Here is a 19,809-nt window from a genome sequence, read left to right on the forward strand (position 1 = left end):
TAGCTCTGAACAACTGTGTGATAATATATGTGAAGTTTTGAGAATTACAGAAATATTGAAGTTATTGATCACCATAAGCTTATACTCAACCTCAGTACGGGTTGTTTTCTGTTTTCTTCCTGACAACCGAATTTATCTCTTAATGCAGATAGAATACCAGTGTGCTGTCAGAGAAAGACTTAAGAAGGTAAAAATATTCTATTTAAAAAAAAAGAAAAGAAAAGATGGTTACAGGGCAGAATACGAATGCAAATGTTCGCCTTTAATACAAAAGAACTGGTAACTTAGTACTATTACATAGATGGTAGAACTGTTTGGAGCAAGATGATGATTGAACATGAGACATCTGGTCGAGTGTAAAAAGGTGAAATGAGATATTCTGATACTGCTAGAGAAATCTGTGTGTGGTATTTGGTAACTTTGAAATTGTTCAAAATGTTGAAGTGCCTTGTTCTTAATAGTTATGAGACTGGCTTTTATGCTGGCTGGAGCAACAGCTCCTGATTTCTAGAATGAGTGATACTGTGATTGTCCAGTTTTAGGAAACTACTGAAGGGTTGGTAACACAAGTAATAGTATGTATATATGTATATCCTCATTGCATTCAGAAATATAGCTGAGAGTCAACATTATTGCAGTGAATGAAGCTTTACAGCTTTATGTTCTATGGCTGTGTGTAAATGTTGCCAAATATACTTTCCTTCATGTGCAAGTAAGCTGTGTGACTATGGGCAGTATCTGGATTTTGAGGACAAGGAGAAATCTGAGTGCTATCCTCTCACTATGAAATAAGCTAATTATAAAGTTCAAAATGAGATTGCTAGAAAGGAAGACAATTATTGTTACAAAAATTTCAAGATCTTAAATGGCAATGTCATCTGCAGTATCATGTTGCAATTTGAAAATTTTTATACCTATTAACTCTCAAATTAGCATAACAAAACAGTTAACTAAAATATATTTTCATCTTTTTTGTTTGTGTGCTGGATAACTAATAGCATTCCTTCATACACAGATTTCTTCTCTGGTTGGTTGATGATGAATGTTAACTCCTGCTTTGCACATTACTATAATTACTCCATCTCCATAAAGGTGCTCTCACTAGAGGTTGGGTCCTACTAAAATCAGCTGTCAGTCTCACGCAAATCCAAAGCTATTATTAAGGATCTGCAGGTTTATATTTCAGAAATTAATGTTATCCAATGTATTTTGGATGATTCCATTAATCTTGTCTAAAGAAAACATCAGCAGAGGAGGAAACCATTACTTAAAATAAGAAAATAAAAAAAAACCCAATGTACTCTCTAGAAAACGGTCTTTAAAAATACTTAAGTATTTGTTAAAGCATTTGTTTTTCAACGCCATGTAACTAGGAAAAAAATGCAGTGAGAATTTGTCAAAATATAAAATTAACTGTGGAAGTCAGTTACCTGAACTGCACTCATCACAGATACACACATAAGGAAAGAAATAACTTGGGGAAAATGCTGCAACACGCTACTCCTGTGAGCTGCAGTTTGAACAAATGCTCTTGCCTCAGAGAGTTCACATGCTGATGTGTTTAAAGCATGAGGTGGTATTTCAGGATAACTGATCTATGATGAGGCATCTTTGTACTATTTATACTTTTAAAGCTATTACTTCTTCCTACACCTTTGATTCCTTGAATAAACAAAAACATCTTTTGAAAGAGTAAACAGGAAAATAAACACACTTGTTTCTTCTCACTCCTTTAGTAGAACTAAGGGGCAAAGAAGGATGTCCCTGTGGATTGCTAAAATAGCAAAGAGCTATTTTTAACCTATAAATCAGTACTTTGAATCCACCTCTGGCTGATCTTACTACCATCTGACGCTTGTGCTACAACTTGTGCAAAATGTGTGAATGCTGTCTGATTCTTCTGGGCAAGTATGTGTGATGCCCACGTATGGTGCCAGAGGCAGGTAGCTGTCAGAAGCCAGATACTCAGTAGCCCTAGGCTAGCACATAGTGGAAAACAGTTGATTTTCCCCAAAGGGTTTGGCTCCCAGAGTTGGACCAGCTTGTTGAAAATGCGACGTCCTGTTCCAGTTGTGCAGTCCCTGTTAACGTGAGCACACTTAGCTTGTGATTCTGAATTAAGACTCCTAGAAGTTGCATTTGTGATCAGTTGTATTGGATCCCATTCTAGGCATAGATTGTAGTTCAGCATTTGTTTAGGGAATTGCACTGTAGTGACTTGCTTTGAAGGGTTTGAACGTTGCATAGTCCCATAAAACACCTCCTGTGTAATAGCAGATTTTGAAGTGTCTCTGATGGATTCAACTGCCAGGTAATTGAAGCAGATCAAGTTAAGGCCTAGTTCTGCAGCTGATCCACAGCACTGTGTCAGTTTCTGATATCGCTGACCTAGACTATGATTATTCGAGTACATCCCTATCTACTTGAAGTTTGACTCTGGCTCATGCTATCTGAGTGCATGGAGTCATTAGGCAGAATCATGCGTTCTCCAGTAATATTCAGGCTCGACTTAAAGGAAGCCTTTATTTTTCTAGGACCAACCATCTTTGTTTTCTCTGAAAAATCAAGTTGTGCTTCACTCATATCAAGTGATCATGATTGCAGCATCACTATGGCATATGATACCATTGCTGTTTATCACCCTGATAGGCCTTGGGAAATGTGGATTTTTTTTTTTGTCATAACTTAGGATTGTATTTTTTACTAACTTCTCTAGACACATCCCTGCTGATTGATGAGGAACGTCAATAAGAAGAATTAGTCACCTTCCAGTTTCGTTTGACCCCGCTTTTCTGCAGCTCAGTACTATATTATGTTTAAGACCATACTCCATCAATTCTCTGTGCGTTGGGCTAGTAAAAGGGAACATGGTACTGTTATTTGTGGGCAAATACAAATAAGTGCAGATAGAAAAATGTCAAGAAAAAAAAACATATATTTATTTGCCATTACAGTTAGATTATATTCTAAGTTGTTCCAGACGACAATTTTATTTGCTTTTCTAATTTTCTATTTAAGCACATTGTAGTGATGCAAAACTATGTATTAATATAAATTTATATTAGTGTTTGTATAAAATATAAATTTATATTTATTTATATAAAATAATGAACATAATTCAATAATTAATAGAGTAACACCTTTAGGATACTAAAACTGGCTGACGAGGAAAGAAGACTTAGAGATCTGGGGAAGTTCCCCTTTCCATGGACATTACTTATGACTGGATCATATTTGCTGAATGCCTAAGAATTAAACAAGTATTCAGAAAAATACAGACTTGAGAAACCAACGTTATTTAAGGCCTCATTCATGTTCTTGCCAATTTTTGTTCTTTATAATGTTCTCTCATTAAAAGGACACATGATGTGCATACCTGACTGTTCTGAGGGAACAGTAGTACCACATATCCCCTGACAAATGTGAGTTGTACAGCAGTAAATTGCATGGCCTAGGTGTCTGAGTTAACAGGAAGCAGAAGTGAGGTTCTGACTTTATTTCTAAGGATGGCTGGGATTGTAATCCAGTTGTGAGCTGTGTCTGTTAAGCCCCCAGAAGACTGCCAGATGTCCTTGGGTACAAATCTGTGTCTTTGCACACTGCAGAACAGTTTAGCAAACCCTTTGGCTGCAGCTGCTTACAAGGAAAATTTCTTGCCAAATTTTCCATGATTTGGAGATGATTTCTCCACAGATTCACTTTCATGGAAGAAAGCCCTGAGAATGTTTCTCATGTTTTAAGAGTGACAAAATGAGTGTTCTTAATACCAAAGTTTTAATTTTACTTATTTTTGTCTCTGCACACATGACCCTCTGCCTTCTTGAATTCCTTTTAGCACTGTACACTGCACATAATTTGAACACATAGGCTGAGGATTATGAATGAATGCTCCTGTTTGGAAAACAGCACGTTTCCCACTCAGTTATTCAGATATTGCAGGAGGTGTCTTCTTTGGGTTTGTATTCTTCCGGAAGCAATACTTGTCTCTGCAATGAGACTAAACAAAGATGTTTTAGTACAGAAGGCAGCTTGAAAATAATAGGTGCAGGTGAAGCGTGTACAATGAACTTAGGTGAAGCTCTCAGTACCACAACTGTGGGTGCAGCTGTTAGGAAGCTATTAATAAAATACTGTTAGCAAACTTTGAAGTATTCAAATAATCTTAATCTTATTGGGAAATAAAAAGGCACTTTTGTTCAGGGCTCTTGTGGGAAACCTACGTAATCCTTTCAAATTCTGTGTGTCTGAGATTTTGAGCCAGAGCTCAGAAACTTTTCTCTTAGTCAGTAGTAGGATTGGCAACATTTTATATATTCCTGTTAAAGAGCTGGATACAAACTTTTTCAAAACCATTTCCAGATGAGATTTGTTACGCTCATAAACAAAGCAATTTCAACAGTATGTGTGTTTTCATGAAAGGCCCTTAGTGTGTGTGTGTGTGTGTCTGTGTAGATAGGCAGACTGCAGGTATGTTTGCACATTTTGTGCAGGTAGTCTACAGGCAAATTCAAAACGTATATTAATTTCTTAAAGTGAAAATTAAACCTGCACAGGTTCTATTTAAAAATAATAATAAACAGGAGAAAATAGGTTTTCATAACTTTGGAAAATTACAAAAATCACAGAATGGCCAGGGTTGGAAGGGACCTCAAGAATCATGAATCTCCAACCCTCCTGCCACATTCAGGGCCAAGAATCTCCCCATTTAATACTAGACCAGGCTGCCCAGGGCCCCATCCAACCTGGCCTTGAACACCTCTAGGGATGGGGCATCCACAGCCTCTCTGGGCAGCCTGTTCCAGCACCTCACCACTCTCATAATAAAGAGAAGAAATCAGTCTATAAACCAAACCAAATGTAGACTAGGAGCAGCAGATGTGAGTTCTCTACTTCTTTTGATCCACTTTATTTTGAAGTGTAGTAAGATCTAAACTGTCTTATGTTTCTATGCTGATAGACATAGGACATGCTGATTGCCACAGTAGGTGATCCTGGTATAGTTCAGGGTTTTTGAATAAGGGGTTATCTCTGAGAATGGCTTGCTTACCCTGTATTTGCCTGAGACAGAAAGTCTGAGTCCTTGGAAGCTTTTGTAAATACGTTTCAGAATCTTCCCAGACGGAGTTGTTTGCCTGTTTGTAGCTGGCTAATCCACAAGTGGCTCCCTGATAAGGTTAATGCCCAGTTAATTGCTCCTAGCCTTGACATGCAGTTTAATTGCTACTTGGCCAATATATGTTTATTGGTTGCTCTGTGCAGAATTCTAGCGTATGTAGTGATGCAAACCATGGACTGGTGGAGGGCAAACAAAATAAATACAGTATTTTATGTTCTTTTAATTCAGAGCCAAGTGGATTTGGATGAAGTGTTTATTTAGTTTGCTGGCTGCTTCAGATGCTGTGGCATATTGATTCCTTTTATTACTAGCAGCCATTTAACCTGACCTCTCTCAGATCCAGTATTTTAAAAGCCATAAATTTTAACTTCACTTAAGAGCAAGGACTGAAATGCTGTGAAAGCCTTTTTATTAGCAGAGCTTTGCCTTACTTCATGTACGTGTGTCACCCATGGCAACAATATTTAGAGCATCTTAAATTAGAGCAGCTGTTGGGCACTTTCGTGGTGGTGGGGTTAGCAATAAAGAGATCTCATAAATATCTCAAGCATGTGGGATTCATTGATCAGTGTAGAGATGGGTGTACGAAAGAAATACCTTTATCAGTAGCAAAAGGAATCTTCTTTCCAGGTTATTTTGCTAAAATCTAGCTTCCTTCCCTACTCTTAATGTTCACAGATAAGGCAAAGCAAACACAATCATAAGAGAAGTGCTTTGCGTAATTTATTTTTTAATTGCAAGTTAAATATGTTTAATTGAAATGTATTTTTCTGTATTGCCTCACTTTGGCTTTTCTTTTATGTTAATAATCTTGCTTGTTGATGCAGCAGCCTAAATTAATCCCTGCCTGATGCTGAAAGCTGTCAGTAACGTGCAGCCTATGTGAGTGTTTGTAAAAATGTGCCCAGGCCAAAACTTGGTGACAAAAATGATGTACCACCACAATTTTTTTTCCCCCAAAGGAAAATAAATGTGAATAAAATGATTGATATAAGAGGATTTGTTTCTGCATTCACATGCAAATAACTCACAAAGAGGCTTTGAATTAGCAGAGAAAACAAAAAATAACCTCTGTGTGAACTTTTTACTTCCTTATAATTTGTTACTTCAGATTTAAATCAGTCCTACTTTTAAAAATCTGATTTCAGGCTGGATGACTAAGAGTGAATAATAATTCAGCTGGCTATTTCAAAATAGGCTTAGGGTTACTGAAGCTGATAGATTGTAACCATGAATTTAAGGTAACTCTTGGCTTCCCTTCTCCTGTTCAGCTACTGATGAAGTTTCCTCCTCTGTCCCTCAGGTCAAATTTAACATTCTAGATGTTAGCTTCATACCATTAAAAATGACTTTGTTTGAATAGTAGTGCAGAGACTCTCACTTCATGTTAAACTTTGGCCCAGGAACAAAAATGTTGTTTTAGCTTATGAGAAGTGTAATTTATATCAATTAATCTGAGAAAGTGTCACATTTCCCAATTGTTTAAAACAGGATTGAAATCTTTGACCTTATCAGAAGGTGGGTGTGGAAGAAGGAGTAAAGCAATCACAAGGCACTAGAATCTTTATTACTTTTCAATTCCAGACTGATCAATTTACAAGGTGCCTGAAATCACAGGGGAATCGTATTTTCTAAAAACTGGACTTTTTCCTGTCTGCGTTGCTTTTCCTGTACCTGCTTTCCCCCAGCAGGTTGCAACAGCTATATCTAAAATCAATTTGATATACATAAATATCCCTGAGGAGAAAGCTCCTATTTTGTAGGTCAGGAAGCTTAATTTATACTCAGGCCTATCCTGAGGGTGGGTATTGCCTTTTGCAAGAGTAGGGAGAAGGCAGTAGCCTGCTGGAGGAGGCGGCCTTCCATGCCTAGGGAAACTTTGAATGTAGAACTGTCCTGTGAAACAGAAGATTATGCAAGATGTTAAAGTAGTCTAACAAATAAACTACTTCAACAGGTAACATTTAGCAACCTTTTCTGCAAAGACAGGCTTTGCTATGTTTTATTTGGCATTACCACATGTGCCATTTCTCTGAGAATAATTCTGCATGGTGTGACTTTTTAGTATTTTAGCAATACTTTATGCTGTACATATTATTTCTGAAATATTAACGTGCTTCTTTGCAATGTCAGTGTTTCTTAGTGATAAGACTGTAGAAATCAGCAGCACCAGCACACCTTGCTACGTTGACAGTAGTCATGCATTTTTGTCTCTTGCCTAATGACTGTCTTATTCCAAGCATGTTCTCTACAGCTGCCTGGAGCTCAGCATACATTCAGGGCTCCAAATTGTGAACCACCATTATTCATGGTTGAAATTGCAGTTTGTGCAAATCTGAGCTAAGTTGTAATCATTATATGTAGTAAAATAGATTGAAATATCTGTAAATCTGAAGCCTGTAGCTGGCTCTTTTTAATCAGAGGAACTTGTTAAATTTTCCCATGCTTTGATTTCTCTTTCTTAGATATTTCTGCCAGAAGTGAGGCTGTTCGGTCTTCAGCATTCCTGCTTCTAATTTGAAATGCTCAGTTTGGGGTATAAAGTGAACAAAACGGTACATGTTGTCTTTAATATATGAGAGCAAGATAGTGATTTCCTCTTGCTTTTTATCAAGCCCTTCATAATATTTTTCTATGCTACTTGAATAGCGTTGAAGAAAAGGATACCGTATGGTCTGAGCTTGTTCTTCAGAAATACTCTCTTAAGCTACTTATTTGAAAATCACGTTCTAAATGATGTAATGACTTTCAAATTCCTCCTTCCTATATCATTTTCTGCATTGAATCAATTGATAATTGAGGAAATACCTGTATGTAGAAGTGTGAGAGGAAAAAAATCCTTCGCTGTTGTGTATGCTGCTATAAATAAATGAAACTACATTAAACAAAATGGTTCACAAAGAAATGAATGTGAATTAATTTTAGTCACTGTATAACATTGCAGCCCTATGGGAAAGAATCATGTCTGTCCACCTGTTTTCTGTTGTTTCTGTTTTCTATCTTGGTCTAATGTTTATCAAAACAGAAAACCATGCTTTTCACTTCGCACACCAATTTATTTAGGGCTGGATGTTCTCACTGGCAGTCTCTTGCATTTTGTGTCTTTGGACATCTTTCCATTGGTTAACAGGGCTGGTTCTTTTGTTCTCATGCAAATGGTATCCCTACAGCAGGGATTCATTTTGACTGTTTTTGCCGCAGGGCTCTGTTGGTCAGCCTGATTGCTATATCATATGATTCTGTACAACAGAAACTCTGCTTTTCCTTGCCTGAATAAGTACTTATGTGGTTATGGCTCCTCTTCCATTCCTCTCTTCAAACATGCCTTCGAGGTGGCTTGCCTTGCCCTCTACACTCTTGTTTCCCTTTGATTTTTGTGGCTTATATCTTGCTTTTGCTATGTTTCCTTCTGGACTATGAAAGAGAATGGAATGTGCATATGTGGGGAAAAAAGAGAAGACTGGAAATATCTGAAACTAATAATAACAGTAATAGTAATAAGGACAGAATGTAAAGTACATAATATTACATAAAGAAGAAAAACTTTGGTAACTGTGTTGATGTTGAAAAGAAAATGGAACGATTGTAATTCTGCCTTTCAGTTAAAAGATGATTGCTTATGAATATAATCTTGGAACCGGAAACTTGGTTTCAGGCAGTCATAGGCAGATAGTGACATCAGCTGTTGTTTTCTGAAGTTCAGAAGACATTCATAAAATATTGCACTATTGGTAATGAAGTAGATGTTTTTTATTATGATGCTGTAGAAAACAGTAAAATGAGGTCTCAAAATTTAAAATGCATAAAAAGAAACATTTCTACTCATTACGAACAGTTAAGTTATTCCTTGCCTAATTCACACTTTTGTGTTCAAAATTTGAGTAGAGCTAGATATTTACACACGTTCATTCACACACCATCTAGAAATACCTTCTAAAGAGATTCCATTGTTGTTTTGTGAATTTTTTTTCAGTATTTTGTTTTTTACCGATGAGTAAAACTCATGTTTTCACGCTTAGAGCTGTCCTAAAGGTGTACAGAAAAGGTCTTCAGAGAGGGACAGGGCAGAGAAATTTCTCTAGCTGTGGGTCTGTTGGGTACTTGTTTGTTATGGAGTCTCTGGCATTTCTCAGTACTGCATCCAGTAATAAATGCTGCCTGTGAAAGCATGGGGACTGCCCTGCCTGCTTATGGAAACAACTCAGCTCCCATCTCTTTAGTTGCACACTAATATGTAATTGCTTCAGCCTTACAATGAAAGGGAAAGGGAATGAAAGCCGACCAGGAAAATTAAAAAGTTCTCTCTGAAAACCCTAGTGGATATGCCCAAGGAAACTCTGACTGAATGCTTGCCTTCTTAATAAAACTGCATTGCTCCTACTGTCATCAATAAGAAAAAATGCTGTCATTCTTCACCTGGATTCAGATGGTTCTTATAGGGAGATTTTGATAGTAAGTGAGAAACTTGCAGTTGTTGCCAGCAAAATTTCAGACTAAATGATTACAGCTTTAGAAAAGGGTAACTAAATGCCTGATAGTAATTTGTTACTAAAGGGTCACAGTAAGCTTTTGAATAAATGAGGACACCTTTTAAATGGTAGAACACAGGAAGATTAGAGATGAAATTTCACTTTCTTTGCCAGTGAGAAATGTGGTCAATCTTTGCCATTTTCTTCTGTCTTTTAAGGTAGCTCAGTATTTGATGATGACTTTGGCCAATTAATTCTGTGTAAGACAATTCTATTTCTTCTAGGGATGTAAGAAAAGATGCAACTTTCCAAGACAGTTTTGTTCTGAATTTTGCAACCGAAGAGTACTCCATTTAATTATTTTTCCTAAATTTAATACCAAACTGATAACACTACATGGAAGTTGCTATAAGTCTGTAACTGTTCTCTTAAAACTATAAAAAGCCAGGAAGTTGTTGCTAATTACTGCTAATATTAATTCCTTAAATGGGCCTTCTCAACAGGACAAAATGGCAAAGTAATGGCTATTTGCACAGAAGGAAACACATTTTGCAAATAACTGCTCAGTGTCCCATGCAGCTGTCTAAGAGCCGTGTGTGACACAAGACCTGTTCTCTGTGACGGGCTGCACCAGACTGAGTCGTCTTCTAGTCTGAGTAATTGGCTCTGCTCTGCAGGAGACAGACTCTAGCTGGCATTTAACCCCAGACTTCTACCAAGGCACGCAGCTGAGGACTCTAATTTAACATAGCACTGCTTGTACTGGGATGTGTGAATAAACACCCTTGCGCTGGCTTTTGACACGGCCATTTCAGGTACGTGGGTGCTGCCATGGCCTCAAAACAAGCACTGGCTGCAAGATCTAGGCAAGACCAAGGCAGTGGGTGCTGACAGATCCACAGGCCCCACTGCCCATTGCAGCCACAGCACCGTCTGCTTCTGGACGTGGGGTTGTGGCCTTGCAGGTGCTGTGGATGCCTGCTGCTGTCCCACAGCAGATACCAGTCCTCAGGCTTCAGGGTGAGGCTCTGGGACTGCCATCAGTGTAGGCCCAGCCAGGCTGAGGACTGCACCTTCCTATGGCCGCAGCAGCCGGCCATGCTCGGCCTGCTGTGCCCTCGCTGCTGCGCCAAGCCGCCCGTTAGAGCTGTTTTCTGCCTGAAAAACAAGGAAGCGTTTCCTCTGCTGATCAGAGTGGCTTTCACTTTGCTGCCTTTTACAGTGACTGTGCTTCTCTTGTCTGTTTTTGCTCATTCTCAGGCTGAGATGGAGACTACCGTGCCTCTTCCTGATGCACACATTTGTAGTGATTTTAAGCACCTTTGTGTTGTATGCAAGTCATTGCTGTAACTCCATTTTAGCTCTCACTAATTTGGCAATAATGGTAGTCTCCAGAATGGCAATTAGTGAACAAAAGAAGGCTGCACTGTGACCTAGCAACCAGGCTTTCCTTAAACTTGTTTTCTCTTTTTTTTTCTTTCCTCTTTTTTCAGCTATGTTTCAGCCTGTAGGGAATGGAAGCGTAAATTGCCTCATGTAGATACAACTGATGATTCTCTATTTTCCATTTAAGAACTCACCTATCACGCTGTCTTAGTTCAGAAATACCTGTGCTCTAGGATTGCTAAAGTCACCACATAGTATTAACATACCATTCTTTCTTGTGATCCTCAAATCCTTCAGGTGTGTGAGGAAATGGACATACATCTGAAGGTCTTCTGTTCTTATATTGTCCTGTTGTTTGCGTTAGTATCGCTGTAAAAAGTTGAAATCTAAAGTATTTTGTGCTCTCAAAGACAAGGCATTTTGCAAGGCAAGGTCTGTTCCTCAGGATAAGGAAATAACCCCATCCTTAGTGTTGGTGCAGACTTGAAAGTAACAGTTTGCTATATTGTTGTCAGGTCTATAAATCACATGCCATTCCCTCCCAAGTCTGAATGAGGATCTCTTCTGAACTAGGTTTAACTTGATGCTATTTTTAGAACAAATTACATTGATTGCATATTGTTTCAAAGGCCTCAACTAATAAAGTACACAATTAAATGTACCCGTTTAACTATTTTAATTTCACTGTGTGGTTTTATGTGTAAAAACTTAACTATTTTCCAGGTGCTTCTGGCAAGGATTTTGGTCCTACGCTGGGATTGAAGAAGTCCAGTTCGCTTGAGAGTCTTCAGACTGCTGTAGCTGAAGTTAGGAAGAATGATCTCCCTTTTCACAGACCCAGGCCCCATGTGGTCCGTGGTCGGGGGTGCAATGAGAGTTTCCGAGCTGCCATTGACAAGTCTTATGATGGACCTGAGGATGTAGAAGAGGGTATGTTGCCAGTGATGCTGTTTCAGGGAACCACCTTCATTTAGTATTGCTGAAGGCTAACTTAGTACAACATATAAGCAAGTGATTTAGTCCAGTTGAATTTGATCAAATTTAAAAAGCTGCTCAGGCCTTGCTGAATGAGAGCTGTCTTTGTAGTACCCCATGCAACCTTGACTGGGTTTTGTGTAAAGTCTTCACTGATCTCCTCTGGGGCAAGGGTGCGGTGGAGGAATTAGAACTCAATCCTTAAATAATTGTATTTTTCAAATTTAAGAAGCAGCTGCCTTCTTCAGATTACACTAAAAATTATCTTGCTTGTTTTACAGAGCTGTCTACAATTCCCCCTTCAACTAGGAAATTCATTCCCTGGTATAGGCAAGGCAGTGTGTTGATAGCACCCTGCTGCTCATTCATTCTGTTACCACACTCTTAAAGACCCCATTTTGGAAATAATGTCTCCTTCAGCACGAAGCATAAAACTGTGCTTGGATCCTGAGCCCCCAAACAGAAACAACACAGGTCTTCTCCAATCAGGCGAACAGTTTGTCTATTTCTTCTTCAGATATATTAAAGTGGAAAGATTCCAAGGAGTGAATGAGATCATATTTTTACTGGGTTGGTTTTGTTCAGTTACTACAGTCACTAGTTGAAGTAAGCACATGATGAAATGTTTGCAACTTGGCATGTCAGTTATCTTGAGCTGGTGGATAAGCCAGATTTCAAGCAGTGTAGTGCTTTACCATGTCAGGTTTTCTTATCAGGATTAATATTCAATAACAAGTCACTATAATAATTCTGTATTTAATTTACAATAGAACTTTGCTTGAATTCACTAGATATGTTTAGTCTGCTTTTTAAATTATTCAATTAAATAAACACGTTTTGTGAGTCATTTGAGCACCTTGTAGACACCTGTGCTATATTTCACATGTTTGCATTTTGGTGGCCCCTTACTTATCCCCATTATTTCTTTCTTCTGCAGATGGTTTCTCTGATAAGAGCTCTCACTCTGGTCAAGAAGCTCAGAACATGGAATCTGTCCCTCCAGGGATCCCTGAAACAGAAGATGTTGAAACCAAAGTGAAAAAAGACAAAAAAAATAGGGAGAAAGAAAAGAAAAAAGAAAAGGGCAAAACTAAAATCAAAGAGAAGAAAAGGAAAGAAGAAAATGAAGATCCAGAAAAGAAAAAGAAGAAAGGCTTTGGTGTCATGTTGAGGTATGTCATTTTAAAAAGCAAAACAGCCATCCATGCTCATTATAACATGTGAAACAACTGGTGCTCTCATAAAGTAGTGGAGAAATTATTTCACTTGGACTCAAAATAATGTTTATGTTATTTAAAAAGAAAGCAGTTTATACTTTTACACCAAACTTGTGGCTGAGGCAGAAGACGTTTGGCAGACAAAATGTCTTTTTGTGCCTTTGAAATTCATTCCCATATGCCAGAAAAAAAAAATAAAAATCAAGGTTTCAGGCTTAAAACAAGCATGTGTGTGGGGCGTAGGTTTTGTGGGGAATATTTCTGAGTCATATGTGACCCACTCCCATATTCAGACATTTGCCTTCTCTTCCCTTGCTTGTCTGCTTTCTTCACAGGCGTTGGAGAGAGCAGAATTGCTTATGTTACAGTAAACACGTGACATTTGCTGCTACTGGAAACTACTAGCTGTGATAAAATCTTTACTTCACAGCTTCAGCCATTGTCTGCAGTTGCCCAGAGATTGTTATCTTCCCTTCTTGATTAAACACAATTGTTTGGATTTCTTCCAAACAGTTTTGGCTTTTGATTGGTTTTATGTCTCTGAAAACATCAGAGACTAGACAAAACTCACTGCAACATTTCCTTATTGCTGCCGTAGACTTTGGTGATATAGTTACTCTGCTTGCTATCACCACTGCCTCTGGTACCTGTTCAGTCTGTTGAGTAGAAAAGCATTTAATTTAAGTGATATTTACAATTAATATATATATGTACGAAATATAATTATCTCCTATATTAAGAACTTATTTGACTGTATGATCACGTGGTTACCTCTGACACTGAACACTGTTAGCTTTAAGAGGATACTGCACTAATGATTGGGCTCGATGATCTTGAAGGTCTTTTCCAACCTGCTGACTCTAGAACTGATATTTCCTATCATGTTCTATTTAGACAAGCCAGTTATATGCAGAAGCCGCAATCGTTGTGTAGGCAAAGATGTATTTAACTTGTAATTAAGGAGTTCTTGTGTGGCATCATTCAATCTGCAGTAATGTTCATTAGGACGCTGCTACGTAAGCTCACGTTGCAACTCTCTGTTGATATGTCTCTGGAGTTGAATGGTTTGTGTTATACTGACATGAAAACTTCTGGCTGTCTTGCTTCCATATATCATCAAAAGGAATCCATAAATTGTTCTAGTGAGTTTTAAATACTGAGGAGATATTTTCAAAAATATACAGGCATCATTATGTGTCAAACTTGTATGATTTCAGTAGTTGTTAATGTAAGTAAGATAAAGGTACAGTCTGCATTCAAATGGGGCTCTTTAGTAATGCTGAAGAGGCACACACTCACACCTGTGCATTGCAGGTGCATTTGTGTTCATACTGTCTAAAGAAATGGGGCTTAACATGGAACTGCAGTCAAAACACTGAATAATTAGGAGGAGGGTGACTTCAGCAGTTCTTTTTGTATATGTTTAGCTTTATGCCTGTTTCCATTCATTTTAACTGTTTGAAGTGGATGGGACTGTGAGAAGAGGAGAGTAATGCAGAGATCTGACAAAAACAGAAGTCTTCTGGTTTGTGTACTGCTAGGAGAATTGATAAAATTTGAAGTACAAGGTCTGTCTTTTGGAAGCATAATGCTTGACCCAAAAAGAGCAGGGGATGACATCAGAATCCAAGGCAAGTGATTGCAGTTGACAAAAAATTCGATAACAATCAATATGCAAAGCTGAGTACAATAGATTACCACTCTCAGTGATTCACTTTTTCAGATTGTATTTCACATTCTGGTTGTACACAATCTTTATACATCTGTTCTTTTCATACGCTTGTTTTTTATTCCATTTGTCTTTCCAACTGACAGTGATGGTTGTTAATATTTATCTGTATGGCAACGCAAATGCGAATTTCTGTCCCACTGAAATCTGTACAAAGTCACAAAGATGGTGGGAAAGTGTTATAGAAGAGCTTGTAAGAGCTTTGTAAGAGCAAACAGCTTAGCTAGCATGCTTTTGGAGGTTCTTTGACCTTGTGAGTGTTTCATCCCAGAATTTACAAAATTGTTTTTCAAAGCATATTTCCTTCATGAGAAAGTGGGAGACCTAGGGGATCCCCAGCCATGTCAAAAGTGAAAGAAGGGTAATGACCTGTAAAGATGGAACAAGGGCAAACAGCACGGCAGCATGGCTTTGCAAAAGAATCGGAGGGACCACGTGAGCTCAAGAATAACAGAACCAGACTGGTATTTTTTCAGGGAAAAACTGCTGCTGGTGATGTGAAAAACAAAAAACAATGGATTTGAATAGTTTCTTTAAGGAAAGAATGGGGAAAAAAGTCATTGAAAGTCTTGAACAGTGACTAAATGCTAGATTCAAGAGGTATTTTTGACACTAGAATTTAGCACTGCTGTGAAGAGTGAGGAGGCTGTCAGGAGGACTAGAGATGAGACTCTGTAGTAAGAAGGTTTAAATGATCAAGTATTTTAGCAGCACGGATGGAAAGGAACAGCCAGATTTTTTATGACACAGTAGAGATGAAACTGGCATGTTTTATTGGTAGAACATCTGTGGAAGGAAAAAGAGAAGCTGCATATGACAAAGTTGTGAGCTTCTGCAGCAGGCAAGGTGACTACTAATTCTTGGTGGTTTAAGAGAAAAGTAGAAAGAAGTATTTAGAAACAGATACAAACTCAGTTTTTGACATGCTGAGTTTAAATGGGAAAGGAAGCCTGCCATAGGAGGCACTGGAAGTGTAAACACCATAAGGGAGCAGAAAGCTGGGTGGAGAAGGAAGTCTGAAGCGTGCCTGCCGCAGATGCAGTGGTAGTTGTATTGTGGTTCCCCAAGTGGGACACTTCTCCAAAATGAGGGATAGGGAGCGCAGCCCCTGCTAGGCTGCCAGGAGAAAATAGGTTCATAAAGCAGGTGGCAGAGGTGTGACAAGGATTTATCTACCTGGAACAGTGCAATGCCATGAATTTTTCAGGCTAGTCTACCACACTGGTATGTTCACATTTCTCATTGTTTCTGGGCTGCTTTGTTCAGAGCTGTTTCTGCTGTGCTTGCATAGTTCTACCATGCCACATAGATGCATCTAAACAGGAAAACATGCTTGCTGAAGCCATGGCAGAATTGGGTTGAGGTAAGTCAGGAAGGATCATCTGTGGTGAAAGCTCTCTGGCCAAAAAAGCAATAAAATGTTTGAGCTTTCACCAGAAACCTCAGTGCTAATGAAGGCACACTGTACTGTCTGCATAATGGCTAGGAATCAGATGGGGAGGAGAACTGGAGTCTGATGTAGCTGCTAGAAATGTCTCACTTGTCTGTGACAGAGGATTTGTACTACGTTATGGTCATGTTTACATCTATACCAAGTTTTATCTTGATGATATATCCCTGTGAATTGGCTTGTTTCTGCCTTTTAATCAATAGCAAAGCATATCAAGATATTAAGACAAACCCAAGTATTTATCTGTAATATAAGAAGGTGAAAGTGTAGGGCTTTAGTCTTTTGTAGCTGAGATTTTTGAACATATTGGAATTGCTACTGCATTGGGTTTTTTGCTTCTTTTTTTTCCTTTTCATTTTTTTTTTAAATTTAACAACAGAAAATAGCAAAGCTGTTAGCAGTTGCTAACAGATTTCACTTAGTGCCTCATCTGTTGCTCAGCTGCTATTTACTTGTAGTTCCTGGTCTTTTTTTTTTTTTTTTTACACATTAAAAAAAAAAAAAAAAAAAAAAGAATGATTGCTTTCCTGCTAAGCTTTTCCTGGATTGAAGCTTTATTTAGGTGACTGTGATTCAGGGAGACCATCAGGAAATCATGCTTTTATTTTTGTAATACTCGGTTTCTGTTTTATCCAGTATGAACTGGAGCTCCTGGCTGCCACGTGTTAATGACTGCTACAGCTGGAGCGTGGTTAATATACTAGAAATTTAAAATGTAGATGACACTGGTTATTACTGGTTAGTAAAGTCTCTATAATCCAAAGCACTATTTTACAGTGGTGCAGACTGTAGTGTTTATGGGTTTTTTGTTTGGTCCGATATTGCTTGCTTGCCTTAGGATCGAATCTGCATATGTACTGGTCAGAGAACAACAGAAGCTGATTTGATTAATTGTTTGTAAGTAACATCATTTAAACAAGCATTACTTTACTTGTTGGTATTTTCTGGCACATTGCACCATCATAGCTTACTGAATAACCCAACGCCAGACAACAGACGGCAAAGTAAATTGACAGTACTATCATTACTGGAGCTGTGACTAAATCTATACCGCAGTCTCAGAGAAAAGTCACTCTTTAGCATCCATGCTTAAACTTGAAACAAAAATTGTGTTCGGTTCCGTGCAGATGCATCCCAGGAGCAAGGTTGCACGGTAAGTAACACATTACATTCTTGGTTCATCCCTATCTTTTCATCAAGGTGGCTGATTCTCTCGGCATGGTAAGCCTTGAGGAGACCTCAGATGAGCTTCCCTGTACTTCTTTATGAACGTGTTTTGTATTTTCATGAGCAACAATTTAGCAAAACAGTGGTTTGGGGCCTTTGAATAAAGGAAGTGTGTAGTGTCACTGGTTTAGAGAGCCTTGTGAGGTGGCTCTGTAGGCTGTTTGGAAGGATTCATTAATCCCTTTGTGCAGGGTGGTAGAAGCCCCTGATGCTGAGTGCTACCACAGAGCGAATCTAGCCAAGAGGTTAATCTAAAAAGAAAAACTGAAAGAAAAAAGTTATTTATATTCCTTAGTTTGTTTGCTTGGTGAACACTAGATTTTAAATTTGTGATCTTCAGTTACTGCCTTGCTTTAAAATCCTGTGGTAGGCTTTGAGTTGCTTTCTAAATTAAATTGGAGAAAGACTGAACCTTTAAATCACCAGGGGAATGTGACCTCTGCTGTGCATTGCGTTGCTGCTCCATATCCTAATCCCATTGCAGTTGTTATAGTCCCAGCGTATAATAAACATAAGTCTATGGCTCTCTTACTGCCTTTTCCAGATAGGGGATATAAAAAATTCTGGGTAGCTCTTTCAGTTTTATGGGTATAAAGTTAAGTTAGCTAATGGACTGCAGCCACATCAGTGACATTTTAATAGTTCTCTCCCCATAGGCAGAAACCAGTCAGTTTTTTGTGATTAAAAAAAAAAATCTATGAGCAGATGTAATTGGTGACTCAAATAAAGAGTTTTGTCAAACTGGAGTGCACTTGAAGAACACCCTCTTAGTCTCTATTTCTACACTGGACTCAGTAAAAAAAAAAAAACAACACAACACTTAATTTAAGGCATTTGTTACCTTAACTTTGGTGGTTCACTGATGAACGTTTTCAAAATTTGTACAGGTGAGATGTCTTTCCATCACAAATAATGCACATCAACTATAGCTTGCCTATTTGTACACATATACGTGTACATGCACGTGAAGAATGTAGAAATGTGCATTTCAGTTGCATTTTGCTTTTTTCTTCTTTAGACATAGTACGTTTTCTCATGTTATAGTTCATCTTAAATTATTTACTTTCCATTTTACAATATGAGCCATGAATATTTTATTTTTTTGTCCCCTTAATTTGCCAATTTTCCTTTGAGCTAAGTGCATTAGTGATTTTAATTTTTCATTCTAGTTGGAAGACAAAAATGACCCTTTTTTCATGACTACTATTACAGGTCTTATGCTCAGAATGATACTTTTTACAATCAGTACTGGTGAGCCTGTAATGGTATTGCAGAGTAGATCGCATAATATACAGACATTGACTTCCATTAGGTATAGCACTACGGCAGCTTATGGAGAACATTTTTTCTACTCTTTGTTTCCCTGAGAAGGTAAGCACTGAGGAGGAAAAGTCTGCAATATAATTTTAAAAGAGCAAATAGTAGTGATGTGATTTGATGTAGAGAGGCGGTGCATGTATTTTACTCTGTGTATATGCACGCTCCTATATATCTATGAATGTTTTAATGTATTTATCTATATATATGTATCATCCTGGAAATCAATATGGATAGACAGAATAAAAAAAAAAAAGGAAAAGAAAAGCACTACAGGACTAGATTAAATTGTGATTAGGCTGACATAATTTTAGCTTATTTTGTCCTCAGTAGTGAAATGATCTGAGATGGATCAAGCATGTGTATTAGTTACAAAGCTTCAGTTAATAAGGCAGATTAGTTACTGAGAGGTCTTGACTTCCTTTTGCCTCATATTCCCCCTTTCCAAATACATAAATTGGTAAATAAAACTCTTGTTTGCTGTAAAGAGCACAAGCGGATGAGTGAGATATGAGATAAGATACTTAATCTTGTTTAACATAACTAAAGTTTCTCAAGTATTTTAAACTAAGACAAGACAAAGATTTCAATTTGTATATCCCTTTTTCTTTTCCTCCACTGTATCGATTCCTCCTTGGCTGCATTCATAGTCAGACTAAAATAGAGAAAATAAGGGGGTTTTGTACTAAAAATGATCACGTGGACTGCCTACTAAAGGCTTATTTGTTTAATTAAGCATCTGTTCTCTTCTTAATATGCATGCATAAATCTCATTAACATTAGATGTATTGCAAGTGCAATGAAGAAGAATAGACCCCTTACTCTCATTACTGAACTTGGATAACAAGATTTATATTTACTTAACAGATCAGAGCAGAAAGTTCCTTCTGACTGTTTGAAAGGACTGGAAACTACAAACTGTT

The 19,809-nt window shown here is 37.9% G+C and overlaps 1 protein-coding gene across 7 annotated transcripts in view; it reads left to right on the top strand.

The window, feature by feature from the left end:
* The window catches only part of PARD3B (par-3 family cell polarity regulator beta), a 373,510-nt gene that overhangs the window by 226,141 nt on the left and 127,560 nt on the right, over positions 1–19,809 (top strand). For all 7 annotated transcript variants that reach the window (XR_016468331.1, XM_090144157.1, XM_090144152.1 and 4 more), the window contains 2 exons: positions 11,695–11,901; positions 12,884–13,118. Coding sequence is in view for 6 of the 7 variants with exons in the window: in XM_090144157.1 (XP_090000283.1) it covers positions 11,695–11,901; positions 12,884–13,118 (442 nt within the window). In the remaining variant the exon portion in view is untranslated. The remainder of the gene's footprint in view (positions 1–11,694; positions 11,902–12,883; positions 13,119–19,809) is intronic.

The sequence above is a fragment of the Phasianus colchicus genome, chromosome 7 (assembly GCF_987193195.1).
Source record: "Phasianus colchicus chromosome 7, bPhaCol1.hap1.1, whole genome shotgun sequence".
Classification (NCBI taxonomy): domain Eukaryota; kingdom Metazoa; phylum Chordata; class Aves; order Galliformes; family Phasianidae; genus Phasianus; species Phasianus colchicus.